Genomic DNA, 18676 nt, shown 5'->3' on the forward strand with positions numbered 1-18676 from the left:
TTTTTTTGTGGTAATTACATCTTACCTCAATAAATTAAATATAACACTACAAGGCAAAGGAAAGTTAATCAACGAGCTATTTACGGAAATCAAAAGTTTTCAGCTTAAAATAAAATTGTTTATTTCTCAACTTGAAAAGAATAATTATTGTCATTTTCCTACTTTGCAATCGTTTTTAACCAAAAACGACAAACTGTGTCCTTCGAATATTTTTATTGAGTCACTAAAAGTACTGGTGATGAAAATTTTCGTCATCGGTTTCAAGATTTTTATGCAAAAGAAGTGGACATATTAATATTTGAAAATTCTTTAAAATTTGATATTGTAAAAGCACTAGACAATTTACAACTAGAGTTAATTGATTTGCAATCTAACAATGTATATAAAAATAATTTTGATGAAAATAATTTAATTGCATTTTATTCAAATCAATACCTGAAAACAAATTTCCCAATTTAAGAAATTTTGCAAAATCAATGATTTGTATTTTTTCAAGCACCTATTCATGCGAACAAACATTTTCAAGAATGAATTTTATAAAACCAAAATATAGAACGTGGTTGACGGATGAAAATTTACAAAACTTGTTGAGGATCTCAGTATCCCAAACACAACCGGACTTAAATTAATTATCAAACAATATTCAAGAACAAAAAGCGCATTGAATTTTAATGAATGAATAAAATGAAAGATAAACTATTTTCCTTAATATTTTATATATTTTATATTTACATATTTATACATATGTAATTGGAATTGTATTTTCTTTTTTTCCCCTTTTAAGAATTGTAAAATTTTTGTTCTCTGACATTATTGTTATTATAGCATGTCAATAAAAATAAATCTTTTCTATATTTATTTTTAATAATATTTATACTCGTATATGATATAAAAGCACTATTTAAGTTACATTTGAATGTGCGGCCCGCATAAAAAAATTTATTTTGAAAATGGCCCGCCGTCCGAAAAAGGTTGCCGATCCCTGGCCTATACCATTGCGGCCACCGACGCCCTTCATTTGTTATCGAATGATGATAAGAGCTTTTGTACATCCATGTTTTAAATTTTGGAATAACCATGAGTTGAATTTGTTATTTGTTAAACTTTGTAATAATATAAGAGGGAGCCAAATGTGTTTCACCTCTTACACATACAATTTAAAAATTGTGAAAATCTGATAAGAATATATCTATCTAAAACTCCCTTAGGAAAAACAACAGACAAATCAATTAACACGTCTGAAAGATAACCGTGCATTACCAATTTTATGCTTATGCACCCTGAGGTTTTATCCTTTTGACAAAACTTCTAATCCTCAAATTAAAATAACAATAATAATCCTTTCCAAAAAATATCACCTTGGTCTTAAAATGTTGAAACAACTTAAGCCTAAGATGAAACGGCTGGAGGGTGCGGACCGTGGGAGGTATTTTAAAGAATAAAATTAAAGGAATAAAAGATTTTTTTCGGTCCTCTCCACTTCCCTCTGCGACGGCCCGGAGGGATAAAAGGACTTTTATCATCATATTGTCACAATACAAATGAAATCCCTTTTATGAAGGCCGCGAATGGTTTGAGAAAGAGGCAGGGCAGATGGGATGCTGTATTTCTGACGAAATTTCTTCTCAAGTATAAAGACTTCCTGGTTTAAGTTGAACGGCATCGAACACGCTTATACTTCATTTCAAGCGTCGCCGACTTTCCTGGAACAAACACAACAATAAAATTTTTACGATTTGTTTTATGTTTTACACGGTTAAATAACATAATCATTCAATTGACTTCAATGTTTGAAAAGGCTTCGTAAAAGTTTAGTTTTTAAAAAATCCGGATTTGAAGATACAGTTATTTAGTTTGTTAAAAATTCGCTTATTTTACCCTTTTCCCTCTTTTCAGGGATTGGTCTGTCTGTCATTTCGTCAGTCGTTCGATCGATTATTGAGTTGGTAATTATTTCCTTTCATCTTTTAAAATGTTATTGTAATTTATTGAACTAAATCTTTGGCGAATTGTTATTTATTTTAGATTTCCTGTATTCAATAAAGCTTGAATATCTTGAATATCCACTTTTCTTTCAGCACGGCCTGGAGATACTTTTCGTCTCGTCTGAATTGTTGATTGGTGGTTTTGTGAGAAGTCCCTTGCTTAGTTGGATTTACCGACATTGGTCCCTAATAATCCTGTTTTCCTTGTATCTCTCCTTATATTTTTCTATCAGTATCGTGCATTTTATTTTTCACTCCATTCTCGTCGATAGGGGTGTGTCCTTGCCTTTTCTTCTCAGAGTTTTTCCAACGGAGTTCGTTCACCTTTAAACTACTTATTTTGTCTAACATTAATATCACTTCACATTTAAATATTGGCTGAAACAATTTATAAAATTGTTGTAAACAATGCTTTCATGTTAAAGAATAAAATTTATATTATATTTTTATAATTTTTTAATAAATATTTTTATTTTAACTTACAAAACACTAGTTAATGCCAGAAGTTTGTTGTACTATAATTTTTTTGTATAAACTCAACAACATCAATTGTTCTAGTCTCATAGATTAACAATTAAAAAGTATAACTTTAAAAAATGAGTAAACTTAAAAGCTAAAATTTACTACTTTTATTTTTTTTTAATTTAACTTCTTTACTTTAATTTAATTACTACTTTTTCAACACGAGATTTAAGGTAAAAAATTTCAATGTCGCGGATGGGATTCGAACCCACGGTATACCGGTCATCCCATCTATGACATTTCTTATCTCAAATCATTGAATATGGCATCCGGGTTTGGTGTTCTGGCTCAAGGACATCCTTCCCTCTACCTACTACCTTATCCTTCGAAGCTAACTCACTGACCAGTACTTCCGAGTCATTGAAGGGTCGGTGTCGTCCCCAAACCACCTTCTCCTTGCTGGTGTACCGCAGGGCAGTGTTCTGGCGCCCGTAAGTGTACCAAGTGTACACAGCAGACCTCCCATCCCATCCTCAAACCACCGCCCTAACCTTTGTATGGTATACAGCGAACCTTTCAAGCAATTGTGATCCAGTCATTTCCACTCGAAACCTTCAAGAACACCTCACATTACTGGAATCATGGTGTAAGAAAAAAGATTAACATTCAACCCAGAAAAATTCATCCACATAACCTTCACCCTCCGCAAAAAGATCCCTTCTCAAGTCTATTAAATCAAATACCACTCCCAACTGCGACAAGGTGCAGTACCTATGACTAAATATTAACAAACGTCTGACGTGGAATCGTCACACACGATTGAAACGACAAGAAGTTTTGAAACGTTACTTGGCAGACGTTCTAACCTATCTCTCTAAAACAAAAGACTACTTTATAACACCCTAGCCGGTATGGACTTCTGGGCTGGAAGTGTGGGGGTTCAGCCAAACAAACCCAATATCCTACGCATCCAAAGAGCCCAATCCATAATCCTCAGAAAAATCGTCAATTCTCTTTTTATGTGTTCAACGAAATTACGCATATAGACCTAAATATTCCTTTTGTCCAAGATGTAATCCACTACCGTTGCCGAAAATTTTACACAAGCCTCCCAACCATTACAAATCCTTAAATTCACATCCTCTCATCCCGACGAATTTCTTCCAATCAATCTCGCGGACTAAAAAAACAATGGCCGCGGTAAAGAATTCTTATGAGTACTACCAGTAGGTAGTTTCTCCACTCTTGTTTATTTATTTACTTATTCATACATTATTACTAAATACCAAAATGAAGGTAGTTGTAATATACAAAAAAAACTTTTAATTCTCGTCTTCAAAAATTATTAATTACACAATGAACTGAAACCGATAAATAAGCAATATTTGATTTAAAGGATAGAATATAACCAGCTCATAAGAAAATACAAGCAAGACGTTTGAAACAACAGGTTAAAAATAATTATTTTAACAATCACTTATATTTATAAAGCCTTTATCATTGTTAAAGTGAAATGTGGACTGTTTTCCTTTTATGCGGGATGCTTTAAGTAGCAAACTTATTTTTGTATTGAAATCTTTGGTGGGGCTTCTTATGTATTCAATTGGCAATACAATGCACAATTCTGATGTTTAACTGAGTCTTTAAGGCTATCTTTTAAATAAAATATTTATAGTCTGTACTTATTACAAACATCCCACCGAGTTATTGATTATTATTAAAACGAGTTATTATTTATCAATTGTAACTTTTATCTTAACTTTTAATTTTTTTTAATTTTTAAAGTAAGTGGCTTTTTAGTTAGTTACTGTTTCATTCTCTAACAAAAGTACAATAATTTCCGACAGTTATACAGATGGGCTTACCATCCAAGAAACCTTTGATTGACCTGGACGAAGGGTTATTTAGAATTCGTTGTTCAAATAATTTTCATATAAAATTCTCAGGGCAAGAACAAGATTTGAATATATCGCACACCCACAAGAAAAGTGACACAGCTCAACAAAAGAAAATTTTACAGGAGAGACAGATGGAAGTTTACTTTTTTTTACTTATGTATTAAGTACACGCCATTACGGATCGTTTCCCCAAGAGAGACACATCTACACAGAAAACTAACACTTTGAGCCCTGAAGATGATCAGAATAAAGATCGAAACATTGGCACGATAAAGAAAATGTTTTTTTAAATCATACGTCACACCAGACCGCATCTTACAACCTCCAATTAATCATTACCAATATTATAATTAAAACATTAAAAAATTGTTTAAACTATAAAGTAATGTAAAAGTTAAAAAACAATATTGTTGAAAAACTATGAAAACAGTATTATAATAAAGTAAAAGAAATTAAACTAAGATACATCACGAACACTCAGAAAATTCAGTTGTTACCAAGGTTTCCACCTATTTTAAGGTCATCACCAGGGCCGATTAATTTTACATTACGAAAAACATATTTGTACAATTGATTTAACAATGTTTTTCATATGTCATAAAATATGACTCCGGTACAGTATAAAATCCTTCATTAAACAAGAAAAAGCTGACGTAAATCGAAAAGTGCCGCTTTTTTTTGATAAATGCGCACAAGGATGCTCGAAAGCTCGACACAGAACTAAGATATGTCACACTTCCTGAATACAAACAATGCTTCCCGCGAATTAAAAAGTGGCACATTGTACTGCCTAGCAGCTAAGAGTCCACCGACAGTTGTATCATTTTTCTTGTAGCATCACACACCCGAATACTTCAAAAAACTAAATAATCCGGTTTTTATACTTTTTCGACTTATGCGTGTATGTTTCTATTCTCTAGGTTGCAACACTAAAATTATGGCCAGCCGGAGGATACATACTATGAAAAACCAGCCAACGCTGTCACTATAAAGGAAAGAGAAATTTTCAAGGTCATCGTCGTTTATGGTGACATGGCTGATTCTGGAGATGCTACAGTGTAGATAAAGCTTGGGCAGTAGGGCTGCTTCCGCCTGAAGAACCGCCTGGGTATATTGCCCAGGTCCATTCCTTGGTTCATTTTCATACATACTAGCCTCCTGATCTATATATGCGTCTTGTTGCCAACAATATACAGATATACTTGGCATCAACCGAGATCTTTTTATGCCAGTCTACACTGGCATCCCGTGCTCTAATTTGAAATTTGTTATCACATGAGAGTTTTGGGGTCATAAACAGGCATCCCTAGAATCTGAAAATTATCAGGTAAAATTTGAACTGACCAAAAACCACAGGCTCGCGTTAGATTCAACGAAAATAATCTTGTTTGAAACATTATTGGGAAGACAGTATACCCTTTTAAAAAAAATTAATTTTTCCAAAGTTTCAAATCTGATAAATTCCATTCTTAAGACTTAATCCTTAGGGTTGTATCCGCCTGAAAAACAGTGGTATATTGCTTAAAATCTGTATAAATTTTAGTCCTTGGTTCATTTTCAAAGATACTTATTCCTGATCTGTATATGGGTCTTACAGTCAACAGTATACAGATATATTTGGCATTAACCGAGAGTTTTTTTATCCCAGTCTAATCGATCCGGTATTTTAATTTGAAATTTGTTATCAAATGTGAATTTTGAGGTCATCAACAGGCAACCCAAGAACCTTAGTCTGAAAATTATCAGGCAAAATTGGACTGACCAAAATCCACGGGCTCGCGTTAGATTCAACGAAAATAATCTTATTTGAAACATTATTTGGAAGAGAGTATACCCTTTAAAAAAAATTAATTTTGTCTAAGTTTCAAATCTGATAAATTCCATTCTGAATACTTAATCCTTAGAATTAATTAAGGTTTTTAGTTGAGATAAAAAAGTCAATGGCACGAGCGGGATTCGAACCCACGATCTTCGGCTAGATACGCCGCTGCTCTACCACTTGAGCTATCGTGACCTCGATCCACTCGGGCACTAACTTCCCATCTCAACCGCACCTTTTGAATTTTCCCTCCTTTTTGCCATTTTTCGAATGTCGTGTAATCAATGACAAATTAAATGGCCACGGAGAGCTTAAGTGAAGTATACTTCAATTTTAATCATTAAATTCACTAATTTCGTGGTCCGCTTGACCAATTAATATATTAGAATTAATTAAGGTTTTTAGTTTAGATAAAAAAGTCAATGGCACGAGCGGGATTCGAATGAAAAATGGCAAAAAGGAGGGAAAATTCAAAAGGTGCGGTTGAGATGGGAGGTTGGTGTCCGAGTGGATCGAGGTCACGATATCTCAAGTGGTAGAGAAGCGGCGTATCAAACCGAAGATCGTGGGTTCGAATCCCGCTCGTGCCATTGACTTTTTTATCTCAACTAAAAACTTTAATTAATTGTAATATATTAATTGGTCAAGCGGACCACGAAATTAGTGAACTTAATCCTTAGGCTGGTTTCCGCCTGAAAAACAGTGGTATATTGTCTAAGACCTATATGAATTCTAGTCCTTGGTTCATTTTCATAGATACTAGCACCTGATCTATATAGGTATCTCTCAGCCAAGGATATAAAGATATAATTGGCATTAACCGAGATCTCTTTATCTTTTAAATAATATTATTTGAAACGTTATTTGGAAGATAGTATACCCTTTTTTAAAATTAATTTTCCAAAGTTTCGAATTTCATAAATTTCTTAAGTATGAAATTTATAAGATTTGACACTTGACTCCCCTAAACACGTGAGATTATAATATATAATAGTTTCGATAGTTCGGCGTACAAAAGTAGTTGGAAATATTCCAATATGTGGATGGAGTACAATAAATATCGTAAGTTCCTTTTCCGATATAAAGCCGTCAAAAACAAAAGACTTTCGGGAAATAAATAAATAATGCAAATAAATTCCTACAAAGGAAGGAAATAAGCTTAGAAATAAACCAAGTGCCTTAAATCTCGTAAGGCAATTGCTTTCCTTCGATTGGTATTAGGGGGAGCACTCTTCGCTGATTTGTCTTTTTACTATTTTGAGGTTAAGTTATTGACCCTGTGAGACCCGGGTGGCACATTCTGCAATGAAAAACTGGGTCCGTATTGTCTTCCGGTGTGCCGGTCGAAATGATAAACTCGGCCCATTCTCCGGTCACCACCTCTCGGGCGGATTTTTTTCCCTGTTTTTTCCTGCCTTCTTTTATCGGAGCCGTGTCTTCGGCTCTTTATTGGGGGGTAAATTTCCTACCCCACCCGACATCTGATAACCCTGGGTTGACTTTGTGCTGGAATAAAATGAAGGAGATTCCCCCTCCAGGGTCGGAGAGGCGTGATAAACTGGAAGACTAGGTCGATTTAATCCGGCCGTGACTCCTACTTCTTTACTAAACATGAAACACCATTTGTACAATAATAACAATTTACATTTCCCTTGTCGGAATAATTAATTATTAGCAATCATCAAATATTATCTTTCGGAGAGAGTTCAATTGAAACCAAATCTTCTTACCCGTTCCATCAACTAAATACAAAAACATTGCTATCGGGTTTAATAACCAAGGAGTCATCAAACCTCTGAACTCAAATATTGTCAGCCCGACAACCCCGTTCTAAATTGCAAAACCAAGCTAATTTACTTGTGAAACAGAGTTACTCTCTACAAGTTTCCCAGGCATAGACGGATCGAAAGGAATGAACCAATCATGAAATATTTAATTTTAAAAAGTATTCAGAGAAAAAGCATTCAAGGTGTAAAATCTGAGAATCTTTTAAGATATTGATCAATAATAATTCGAAAGTCGAGGTGGAATCGTTTGATTTTCTAAAGGATTTATATGCATATAATTAGAGAAGACAAAAGGTAAAAAAGGGAAAGAGAAAGAAACAGAAAGAAAGAAAAAGTGAGAGATAGATAGATGGATGGATGGATAGAGAGAGAGATAGAGAGAGAGAGAGAGAGAGAGAGAGAGAGAGTGAGAGAGGGAGAGTAGACAGACAGTCAGACAAGACAGAAAGAGGGCGATAGAAACAAATAGAGAGATGCACATATAATTAAATAGNAGAGATAGACAATGAGCGCCAAAAAGAGAGATAAGCATACGAAAAGTGAGAGAAGGGAACAGACAGAGAGCGAGAGAGAGAGAGAGAGAGAGAGAGAGAGAGAGAGAGAGAGACCGACAATAAGAGAGACAGAACTGGGCAGAGAAAAAACAAACATAAAATGAGAATGTTAAAGAGAGAGGTAAAGAATTGTTGGGACGGAGAAAAAAATTAAGAGAAATTAAAAAACAGAAAAAAATAAAGACAAAAATAAAGAGAATCAGAGGCAGGCAGACAGTGAGGGAAAGAAACAACTAGAGATAAAAAGAAAAGACATTAAAAATAACAGTAAGTGATAGAGGGAGATAATGAGATAGAAATAGATAAAGTATTATCTGGAGAGGAAAAGAGAGAGTGAAGAAAAACACAGACAGAACAAGTCAGATACATAAAAAGAAAGAGAAGCAGTGGGAGAATGAACAGTGGGTGAGTGAAAGAGTAGAAACTTTTCCTACAAAAACATTGTAAAAACAATAGAAAAAGCGGGATAAAACTTAAATTATTACACAATAAACAATCTATCACTTCGTGAATTTATCAGATGTTCGCAATCTTGATGGAAAATGCCTAACTCAGGACGAATGAACAGTTTCTCTCAAAAACATGAAAAATAATCAATATTACCGTCAATATTGATTAAAATTGTAGTAGGACAATATTTATAGAGACATTAAAAAATCAGGGTAATATTATAAAGAGTGAAAATTTTCAAAAGTCGGATTGTCCATTTTGCTTCCAAAATATGATGTAGAGGCAATATAATCTGTAATTATTCGTTAATTAATTTATCAAAGGGCAGCCATTGAAAACAACATTGAATTAAACGGAAGTCACGATAGCTCAAGCGGTTAGAGCGCCGGGGTATAAACTGGAAAATCGTGGGTTCGAGTCCCCCTAATTACAATAATTTTTCCTCTCTACTACACTTTACATAAAAACAGTATAAATCAATTTAAATAATCACTTTGGTTAATTAAAACCAACTAAAAACTTATATTGAATTAATGGTTCAATATAGAATTTTAAAAAATACTATTGGGCATTTTTAATAATTATTATTACAATATCGAAAAAAACTTCTTGAAAAAACTTTCATAATAAATTTTTGTAATTTTGTTTGCAATTTTGTTTGCTATTCTTTCAGATTCCGAGAATATAGTTTTAGTCTGATACCATCCTGATTTTTTTAAGTGACTTTTATCTCAAAACCAATTTTATTAAAAAATAATAGAATTAAAATAGGTGATTAATATATGGTGTTTTTTTCTTTTGATACTTTAAGAAGAAAACAATTATTTTTTGAAACAATTAACTTCGTTATTTTGAATGTGAAATTCTGATTGCTTTTTTTGATTAAAGATAGGCTTTTATACTATATTCTCTCTTCTTTATTTGTTTTGTGAAAAATGAACAATATTCAAGCAAGAGTTTTAAAAAATATTTTCCCTGCAATCGTTTCAACTCGAAGAGTCTTCATCCAAAGTGTAGCCGGTGCTGTTATTCAATTTAGTTTTCGCCGGTATTTGCATAATTTACTATTACCATCGGTCGAACAGTCCAGGATGTAAGGGACATTATTCTCTCCCAAAGTCATAATTTCTATAAATTAACCTGTCGCAGTTATGTAATGGAAAGCATAGATTTAACCTTTTCCATTACATACGATATTAATTGCATTGGTGAATTTACTCTTTCAATTGGCTGGCGAATTCATCAAAGATTAAAAATTCACTATTGATAATAAATTTATTCGATTTACTTATTGCTGTCGTCTTAATGGCCGGTCAAATCCCGCCGAATTACGACTGTCAGGTATAATTAAGTTACTCTCGCTAATGGTTGTTTTCCTGATGTTGATCCATCGTTTGTTTTCAGGTCGGACAATCCAACGGGACACAAGTGGTTTTAGAAGGCCTTGGATTAGGCTTATCTGGAAAAGTGACATGCGAAGTTACGACCGACACTGTCATCCCCGAGACAACATCGCTCACTGCTCAACTCACCGTGTTGGGTAGGTAAACAACCTAGTTTAATAGACTTAGAGCACATTTTGCCAAGTAAAATATCCTGGAAACTGTTCCTACATGTAATGTTTGATTATTACTACTTGATAAATAATATACACTGTGTTATTTTGTAAAATATATGTTGAGAAGAGAGATAAAATATCCTGAATCTCTGATTAATAAAAAAAGCATAAAATCAAATCTACAAAATTTTTAATAGTAAGCGGTGGAAAATATCTTGTCTGTAAATCCTTAGAACTTGGTTGATCATATTGTCGTGGTGTTTTCTTATCGCAGTGTCATTAACTTTTCTATTTTTAAGTGTACTTATGTTTCGACACAATTTAGTTTTCCTAAAAGTTTCAATACAAACGTCAAAATAAAACATGGAGAGGTATCCTATGCTTAATGCTGAATAGCAATGGCACGTAGAGGTTTTCTTAACATTTTAAAGAGAAAGAAACGCCATTGGGTTTGTAAATTTCAGGAATAGTATATATTCTACATTGAAAAAGAACCAATGGGGCCAAACCAAACGAATCTCCATTTTAAGTTCTAAATGAGGACTTCGGCTCAAAAATGAGGCTATTCATTTTGGCGGGATTGGATGGATCCTTCACTGAAACCTTTATGAACCAATTCCTGGAAAGGGAACGATAACGACTGGAGCCAAACGGGTCCATCTAAATGCATTTATCGAGAAAATCCTTTGAATATAAAATAAAATCATTTTTCGTTGTGAAAAAATTATTTTACAGCAAAAATGTTTAGTCTTAGTAGGTCAAAAAAATTGACCTTTTAAGTTTTGTTCTTATATCATTATTTATCTTATTTATGCACATTTTTAGTAGAACTGAAAATTATTTTTAGTTTTCTAGGGTGCTAAGCCCATATAAGTTCAAACTATTTTTGATTAGTGTTTGAACTTAATTTTATATCAATTAATTAATCTTTATGTAAGGTTTTGGTTGAGATAAAAAAGTCGGTGTCACGAGCGGGATTCGAACCCACGACGTTCGGCTAAATACGCCTCTGCTCTACCACTTGAGATATCGTGACTTCGATCCACTCGGACACCAACTTCCCACTTCAACCCACCTGTCGAATTTTCCCTCCTTTTTTGTCATTTTTCAATCTTATTATCAATTTATCTCAACCAATACCTAACATAAAGATTAATTAATTGAAAAAAATGGCAAAAACCACGAACCAACCAACACCAAAACGGTCAATCGGACCACGAACTCTTAAGAATTTAATAATTAAAATGAAGTACATCAGCTCTTCGTGGCCATTTCATTTGTCGCCGAGAATCAAATAGATTACACGACATTTGAAAAATGTCAAAAAGGAGAGAAAATTCAAAAGGTGGGATTAAGACGGGAAGTTAGTGTCCGAGTGGATCGAAGTCACGATAGCTCAAGTGGTAGAGCAGCGCCGGATTTAGCCGAAAGTCGTGGGTTCGAATCCCGCTCGTGACACTGACTTTTTTAGCTCAAACAATACCTTACCTAAAGATTAATTAATTAAAAAAAGTTAATTGGTCAATCTCTAATGGATTTAATTTTTATGCTATACTAAAGATATTTTCTTTATAAATACATATGACTCATAAAAAAGATCAATCTGCCAATTATTTTAAGTGCAATAATTTATACACTAGGAGGGGCTGGAGATCGTTAATAAGTACATGCACTTACCCTAGCCTGTTTTATGTCACGCATGAAAGAGAAGAATGAAAAGCCTCTTCTGCGAAAATGGCCCTCAATACATTTTGCCACCCATTTCCTTGGACCAAACGTAACTTCTCTTGCTAAAAATTTCATCTTTTTTACTCAGTGCTTAGATGAATAGCTTTCTATGCTGCACAAATTTTGAGATATCAGAGATTTGATATCTAGAAATTATTAAGTGTTATCTTAAAGATGTTGTTTGTAAACGCAGTAACACACGATTACTTTTGATTTTATGTTATAGAGAAATAGTAACGGTCTTGTCGAAAAATATTCGTACGAATTTAACCATGAGTATTCAGGATCGCACACAATGGTGGGTAGCCAGTTCTGTATGATTTTGCTTGGTTTTTTTTTTTTTGCAATCATAGATATGTTGCTTGACTCTCTTATCCAGATATTGTGATGAAAGACCGATGTAAGTTGCCGGACAATTTAAACAATTGATTGATGTAAATTACGTCAGATTTATTTGTTATTGGTGGGGATTTTTAATTTTGGAAAAAAGTGTGTGAATTGTTTTATAGTTTTTGAAAGCTATTTTAAAGTTATCTGAAGAGAGAAATGTGTTTAATTTATGTGATAGGCCGTGAATGAATGGCATGGATATGTGTCTTGGTTTGTCTGTATTTGATAGATTTGTTGTAGTATTATTAGTAATAGAGGATGGTGTTAGTCTTGAGGTGTAATTGTTGATTATTCTGTTGAATATGTGTTTGGGGTAGTGATTGTTATGGAGGATATGTTCCTGTGTCTTTTCCTCTCCCTAATTATATCCGTCTATGGATAATCAGGCCGAACCATTTCCCTTTCTTTCCCATTGTCGGCTCGATTCACTTCAAAGAAGCCGACTACTCATATAAAAATGTTTTTCTATCCCTACTTCCTTCCCCACCCCTTCAAAATCCAACATATATAAACATAAAACATCAATATCTCACTGGTACTCTCAACACGACACACAAGAATTTACACAGAAACCAAACACTCTGAGTGAGTAGAAAAACTAGAATGAATATAAAAAATATATTTTGCATTGTGTAAATTCACTTTTCCACATCCTAAATGTATTTGTTAAATGTAAACAATGTTTGTAAATCCCAGCCCCTGAAGGTGATCTCAATAAAGATCGAAACGTTGGCAAGATAAAAAAAATGTTTTGCTAAAATCAACGTCACACCAGACCGCATCTCACGATCTCTAGGAGAGTGCCCTAGAATCTCTCAACGACACACAAGAATGACACATCTGCACAGAAAACAGACTCTTCGAGTGAGTACAAATACTTCGATTGAGCCTAAAATTTCAATCATTGTATAAATTCATTTTTTTACACCCTACATGTATTTGTACAATATAAACAATGTTTATAAATCCGCGGCCCTGAAGATGATCTCAATAAAGATCGAAACGTTGGCATGATAAAGAAAAAGTTTTTCTAAATCTACGTCACGCCAGATCGCATCTCACGGTCTCCAAATAAATAGATTCTTTTATTGTACAATTTTCATCAAGTACTCGTTCTAAATGAGGTGTAAGGATATCTGAATCAAAATAGTTTTTCGGTTGATAAATACAGCGTTACACTGAATTTTAGAGTTAGAGTTTAATTACAGATAATTAACGTTTTTAGTTGAGATAAAAAAGTCAATGGCACGAGCGGGAATCGAACCCACGATCTTCGGCTTGATACGCCGCTGACCTACCACTTGAGCTATAGTGACCTCGATCCGCTCGGACACCAACTTCCCATCTCAACCGCACCTTTTGAATTTTCCCTCCTTTTTGACATTTTTCAGTGGATCAAGGTCTCGATAGCTCAAGTGGTAGGTCAGCGGCGAATCAAGCCGAAGATCGTGGGTTCGAATCCCGCTCGTGCCATTGACTTTTTATCTCAACTAAAAACCTTAATTAATTATAATATATTAATTGGTCAAGCGGACCACGAAATTAGTGAATTTCATTATAGATCCACTTTTACGTATTACAATTAGGTGGAATCCACACTTTTTTAAAAATGACTCTATATTTTTCGAACGTTTTACTGTTTTTCTAAACCTAAAGCATACAATGAAAAACTTTTTTTATACAGGAATTTTTATAATATTTAATTGTTCATAAAATACGTTTCCCTTCTGCGTTTGTACCTTAAGTACTCTAAGCATATTTAAGAGTACATTGCTGGTTATAAGATTTAAACAAGGAAACGTACAATAAATAAAATAATTTTAGCTGACATGGTGATGTTATTTTTCTACTGATCGGTCCCCCCCCCAAAAAAAAATGAAAAGACATTCTTCTAAATATACTATGGATTGTACACCAACACTATATAAATATTTTTTAGAACACATTTTTATTTATGTTAGATTATTTATTTAAAAGTACATAGATATTTTACAATTAAACAATTTCCAACAGGTCTTGAGTTTCAAAACGATGTCAGTTAAACATTTAACCAACGGTGGGTTTCAAACGAAAAATACACTTTTAACCTACTTTTTTTAACAGTCTGTGCATCATTGCCCGCTTTTATTGCGTAATTTCGAGGGCCATAACGAAACTCGTTAGATTAAACCAATAGGGACGTTCGGCAAGGGAATAATTGTCAAGTGGGAAAATTCCGTTACATTTAGAGACATGTTCCCGGAAAACGATTCTGATGAGCTCATCCGGGCGAAATAGACTGACGATGTTCTCTGGTGAAATTGACGTCAATCGTATCCGCTCGATTATAATCCAAGGACCGCCTTCCCCCCTTCGGATTTATTCCTCGGCCGATTCCGGGAAAACATGAGTGCTTCCCGATTGCTAATGATACAATGACGAAAAGAGAGGAAGAGGCTAGAGAATGATTTTATTGTGAAACACTTAAAGAAAATATTTTTATAAATGATATTTCAGAAATATGAACTAAACATCAAAACACATTGTCCACTTGGAACATCTTAATACTTTCTAATTGAATTAATCTTAAACAAGCATGTTGCCTAAAATTGGAATGGAAAATCGGAAATTGCCATTTGTTATTTTTTGAGAGGCTGGGTATTCGGAAGCGCGAATTTTTCAAGGGAAATGTTATCTTGTAAAAAATGTGTGGTGTTCAGTGACCGTTAGTCAATGATTATTTGGAGATCGTGAGATGCGGTCTGGTGTGACGTAGGTTTTGTGTTGATAAATATTATTAAACTCCGTTTCCTTGAAAGAGGTAAGAAGACACTGTTTCTTCGTAGATTTTCGGGCAGCTAGATCGAGTGGACAGAAAAGCGCTTGTTTTAAAACTTTTTAATATTGGTGTATCAACCAAATTCATAAACGTGATAAGGTCTCTAGATTCAGGTTCTCAGTCTGCAGTACGTAGAAAAGAAGTTATTTCGGAGTGGTTTCATGTGAACTCGGGGGTAAGACAAGGCTGTGTGCTGAGTCCACTTCTGTTCTCATTATTTTTAGATAACCAGCTGCTTTAGTTCTGGTATCAGAATCGGCCATACGTTGATTAAAGTTCTAATGTACGCTGACGATATTGTTCTCATCGCCGACAACGCAGCCAGTCTCCGAAGGAATATAAAACTTTTGGAATCTTACTGTCTTCAATGGAATTTATCGGTTAATCTAAGTAAATCGAAGATCATGGTATTTAGGAGGGGTGGAAGACTGGCTGCTAAAGGTAGATTTTTTTTCGATAACAAAAAAATTGAAATTGTTAAGGAATATAAATATCTCGGTGTAACGCTATCCCCCCTTCTGTCTTTCAATTATCACATCAACAATAAAGTGTCTACAGCGAAACGAACTCTGAACTGTATATGGCACGACTTAATTTCCCAAAATTTTATTTCCCTTCCAGTGAAATTCAGACTTTCACTCAATTTGCCGCTCGAAACTATGTTACGCCTCACAAGTCTGGAGCTTTGAAAAATTTGAACAGCTGGAAAAAACTCAACGTTTTTTCATTAAAAAGTTATTTGCCCTTCCCAAAACCACTCCGAATTTTATGATTTATTTAAAGACTAAAGTTGACCCGTTATTTTTATATACCTTCAAACTTCATTTTAATTACATCTTTAAACTCTTGAAACATCCTGATTACCGTCTTTCCAAAATTGTAGCCCTGGAAGTCGTTAGTCGTGGTGCATTGTGGTTTGAATGTTGGAATAGCATGTGTAGGGATCTATCATGTGACTCATCATTTTCTATAAATAACTTGAATGAGTGGCCTTTGCAGTTTAAGGAAATTATAACAAAACTGAGTGTCAATTTCAGTGAAGAACTTCGTGAACAAGTCAGATCAACCTCGCGCTTTTTATTCTATAAGGAACTTTACCAAGAAGATTTTTATGTTTAACCTATCTAAGGACAAGTCTAAAGGTTTGTCATTGGTCGAGTTAAGGTGGTAATTCAAAATCAGAGGGGACCTCCTTTATCTCAATGGTGCCCCTTTTCGGGCTAGAGAACACGTAATTTGTTCATTATGCAATGACCCGGTTAAAGAAGACATAGTGCATTTTATTGCGAAATGCACTATCCTATCGGAGATTCGGCTTCTGCATCTAAATTTTACTAAATTGAATGTGACACAGGTTATTGACTCACTGCTTGATGATTACAAAAATTTAATAAAATATGCGCGCCACGCCTGGCACTATCGCCAAGAGTTAATATTAGAATTTAATTTTTGAATATTTTAAAGCCTTGTCATTCTAAATTGCTGGCCCAAATAATTTATATATCTATATTATTGTAAATTAAACGAAGAACAAAAATTATTGTTTATAATGTATGCTAGTAATTAATGTAATTATTAAAAATTAAATTATCAATTGTAATATTTATTTATGGATCAATTTTTTTTTAATTTTTTCTTTTGTACATTTTTCTCTGTGTTGACCAAAAATTTAAGTCAAATGAAAATCGACCTCCGGCAGACGGACCCTAAATTATATACTATGTAATGTTTATAACTTTTCTTTTTTGCAATAAAGTATTATTATTATTATTGTTATTATCCCAGGCCCTGAAGATGATCTCAATAAAGATCGAAACGTTGGCAAGATAAAGAAAATGTTTTTCTAAAATCTACGTCACACGAGACCGCATCTCACGATCTCCAAATAATCTTGTGTAGTTTGCGAAATAAAGGACAAACATTAAACAAGCATTATTACAGGGTGTTACAGGGTAAAATAGTAATACTGCCATGATGGATTTACTAAATAAAACGTAGTTCAACAATTCAATATTAATTGAACTCGACGAAAAATCTATTTGAGTATATTTTCCGATACTACAAAAAGTATTCGATACAGTACTTGTATCGAATGACAATATTCATACCAAAAATAGTCTGTATCGAAAGAAAATACTCGATACTTTACTCATATCGATTGGTATCGCACGTCACTAGCCCTGATTTGACCCCATTAGATTTTTTACATATGGGGAACTTTGAAAAGTGCAGTGTACAGCACACCCATCGAAACAGCTCATAGAGAAAATTGAAATCACGTGCAATGACATGAACGGAAAAAAGAAGCCCAATGGATCTGATTTTTGTTACCTACTAATAAATGTTTTTGTTAAAAATATATGTACGATGTTCTTCTGTTGGCGCTCTCCTTGGGTTAGATATCACGTTTTTCAACATTGAAAAAGAGATTTCCCTAAGAAATGCTCAAAAAAAGGTTACAGTATGTCCGTGGAATACTCATAAAATAAGGCAACTTAGGAGAAATCCCTGAAAATTTTGATTTAAATTGCAGAAAAATGGAGTGGAAAATCGGAAATTGCCATTTGTTATCCTACTGTGAATTCGGAAGCGCGAATTTTAGAAGGGAAATGTTATCTTGTGGAATATTGAATGTAATTTGTTAAATAAAGGTCAAACAAGCATTATTACAGGATGTTACAGGGTAAAATATCAATACTGTAATGGTGGATTTACTAAATAAAACGTAGTTCAGTGTCACCAGGACAAAGTTTCTACCTTGACTCTTTCCTGACATATTAATATATTTGGGTTTTATTCTAAATTTCTCACCTTGAGCGGCATTAAAATACAAATCTGATCTTTACTTCGCAAACTACATTAAATTTTCCACTTCACTTTTCCGCAATTTAAATCAAAATTTTCAGAGATTTCACTCAAGTTGCCTTATTTTATGAGTATTCCACGGACATACTGTAACCTTTTTTCGAACTTTTCTTAGGGAAATCTCTTTTTCAATGTTGAAAAACGTGATATCTAACCTAAGGAGAGCGCCAACAGAAGAACATCGTTCATATCATATTTTTCATAAAAACATTTATTAGTAGGTAACAAAAATCAGATCCATTGGGCTTCTTTTTTCCGCTCATGTCATTGCACGTGATATCAATTTTCTCTATGAGCTGTTTCGATGGGTGTGCTGTACACTGCACTTTTCAAAGTTCCCCATAAGTAAAAATCTAATGGGG

The 18676-nt window shown here is 33.8% G+C and overlaps 1 protein-coding gene across 2 annotated transcripts in view; it reads left to right on the forward strand.

Moving 5' to 3' along the window:
* LOC106662324 overlaps positions 1 to 18676 on the forward strand; it is a 408805-nt gene that overhangs the window by 345342 nt on the left and 44787 nt on the right. For both annotated transcript variants that reach the window (XM_014386347.2, XM_024227547.1), the window contains exon 3: positions 10360 to 10495. In XM_014386347.2, coding sequence (XP_014241833.1) covers positions 10360 to 10495 — 136 coding nt within the window. The remainder of the gene's footprint in view (positions 1 to 10359; positions 10496 to 18676) is intronic.

Source organism: Cimex lectularius, unplaced genomic scaffold (assembly GCF_000648675.2).
Source record: "Cimex lectularius strain Harlan isolate CLEC.00 unplaced genomic scaffold, Clec_2.1 scaffold106, whole genome shotgun sequence".
NCBI classification, from domain to species: Eukaryota; Metazoa; Arthropoda; class Insecta; order Hemiptera; family Cimicidae; genus Cimex; species Cimex lectularius.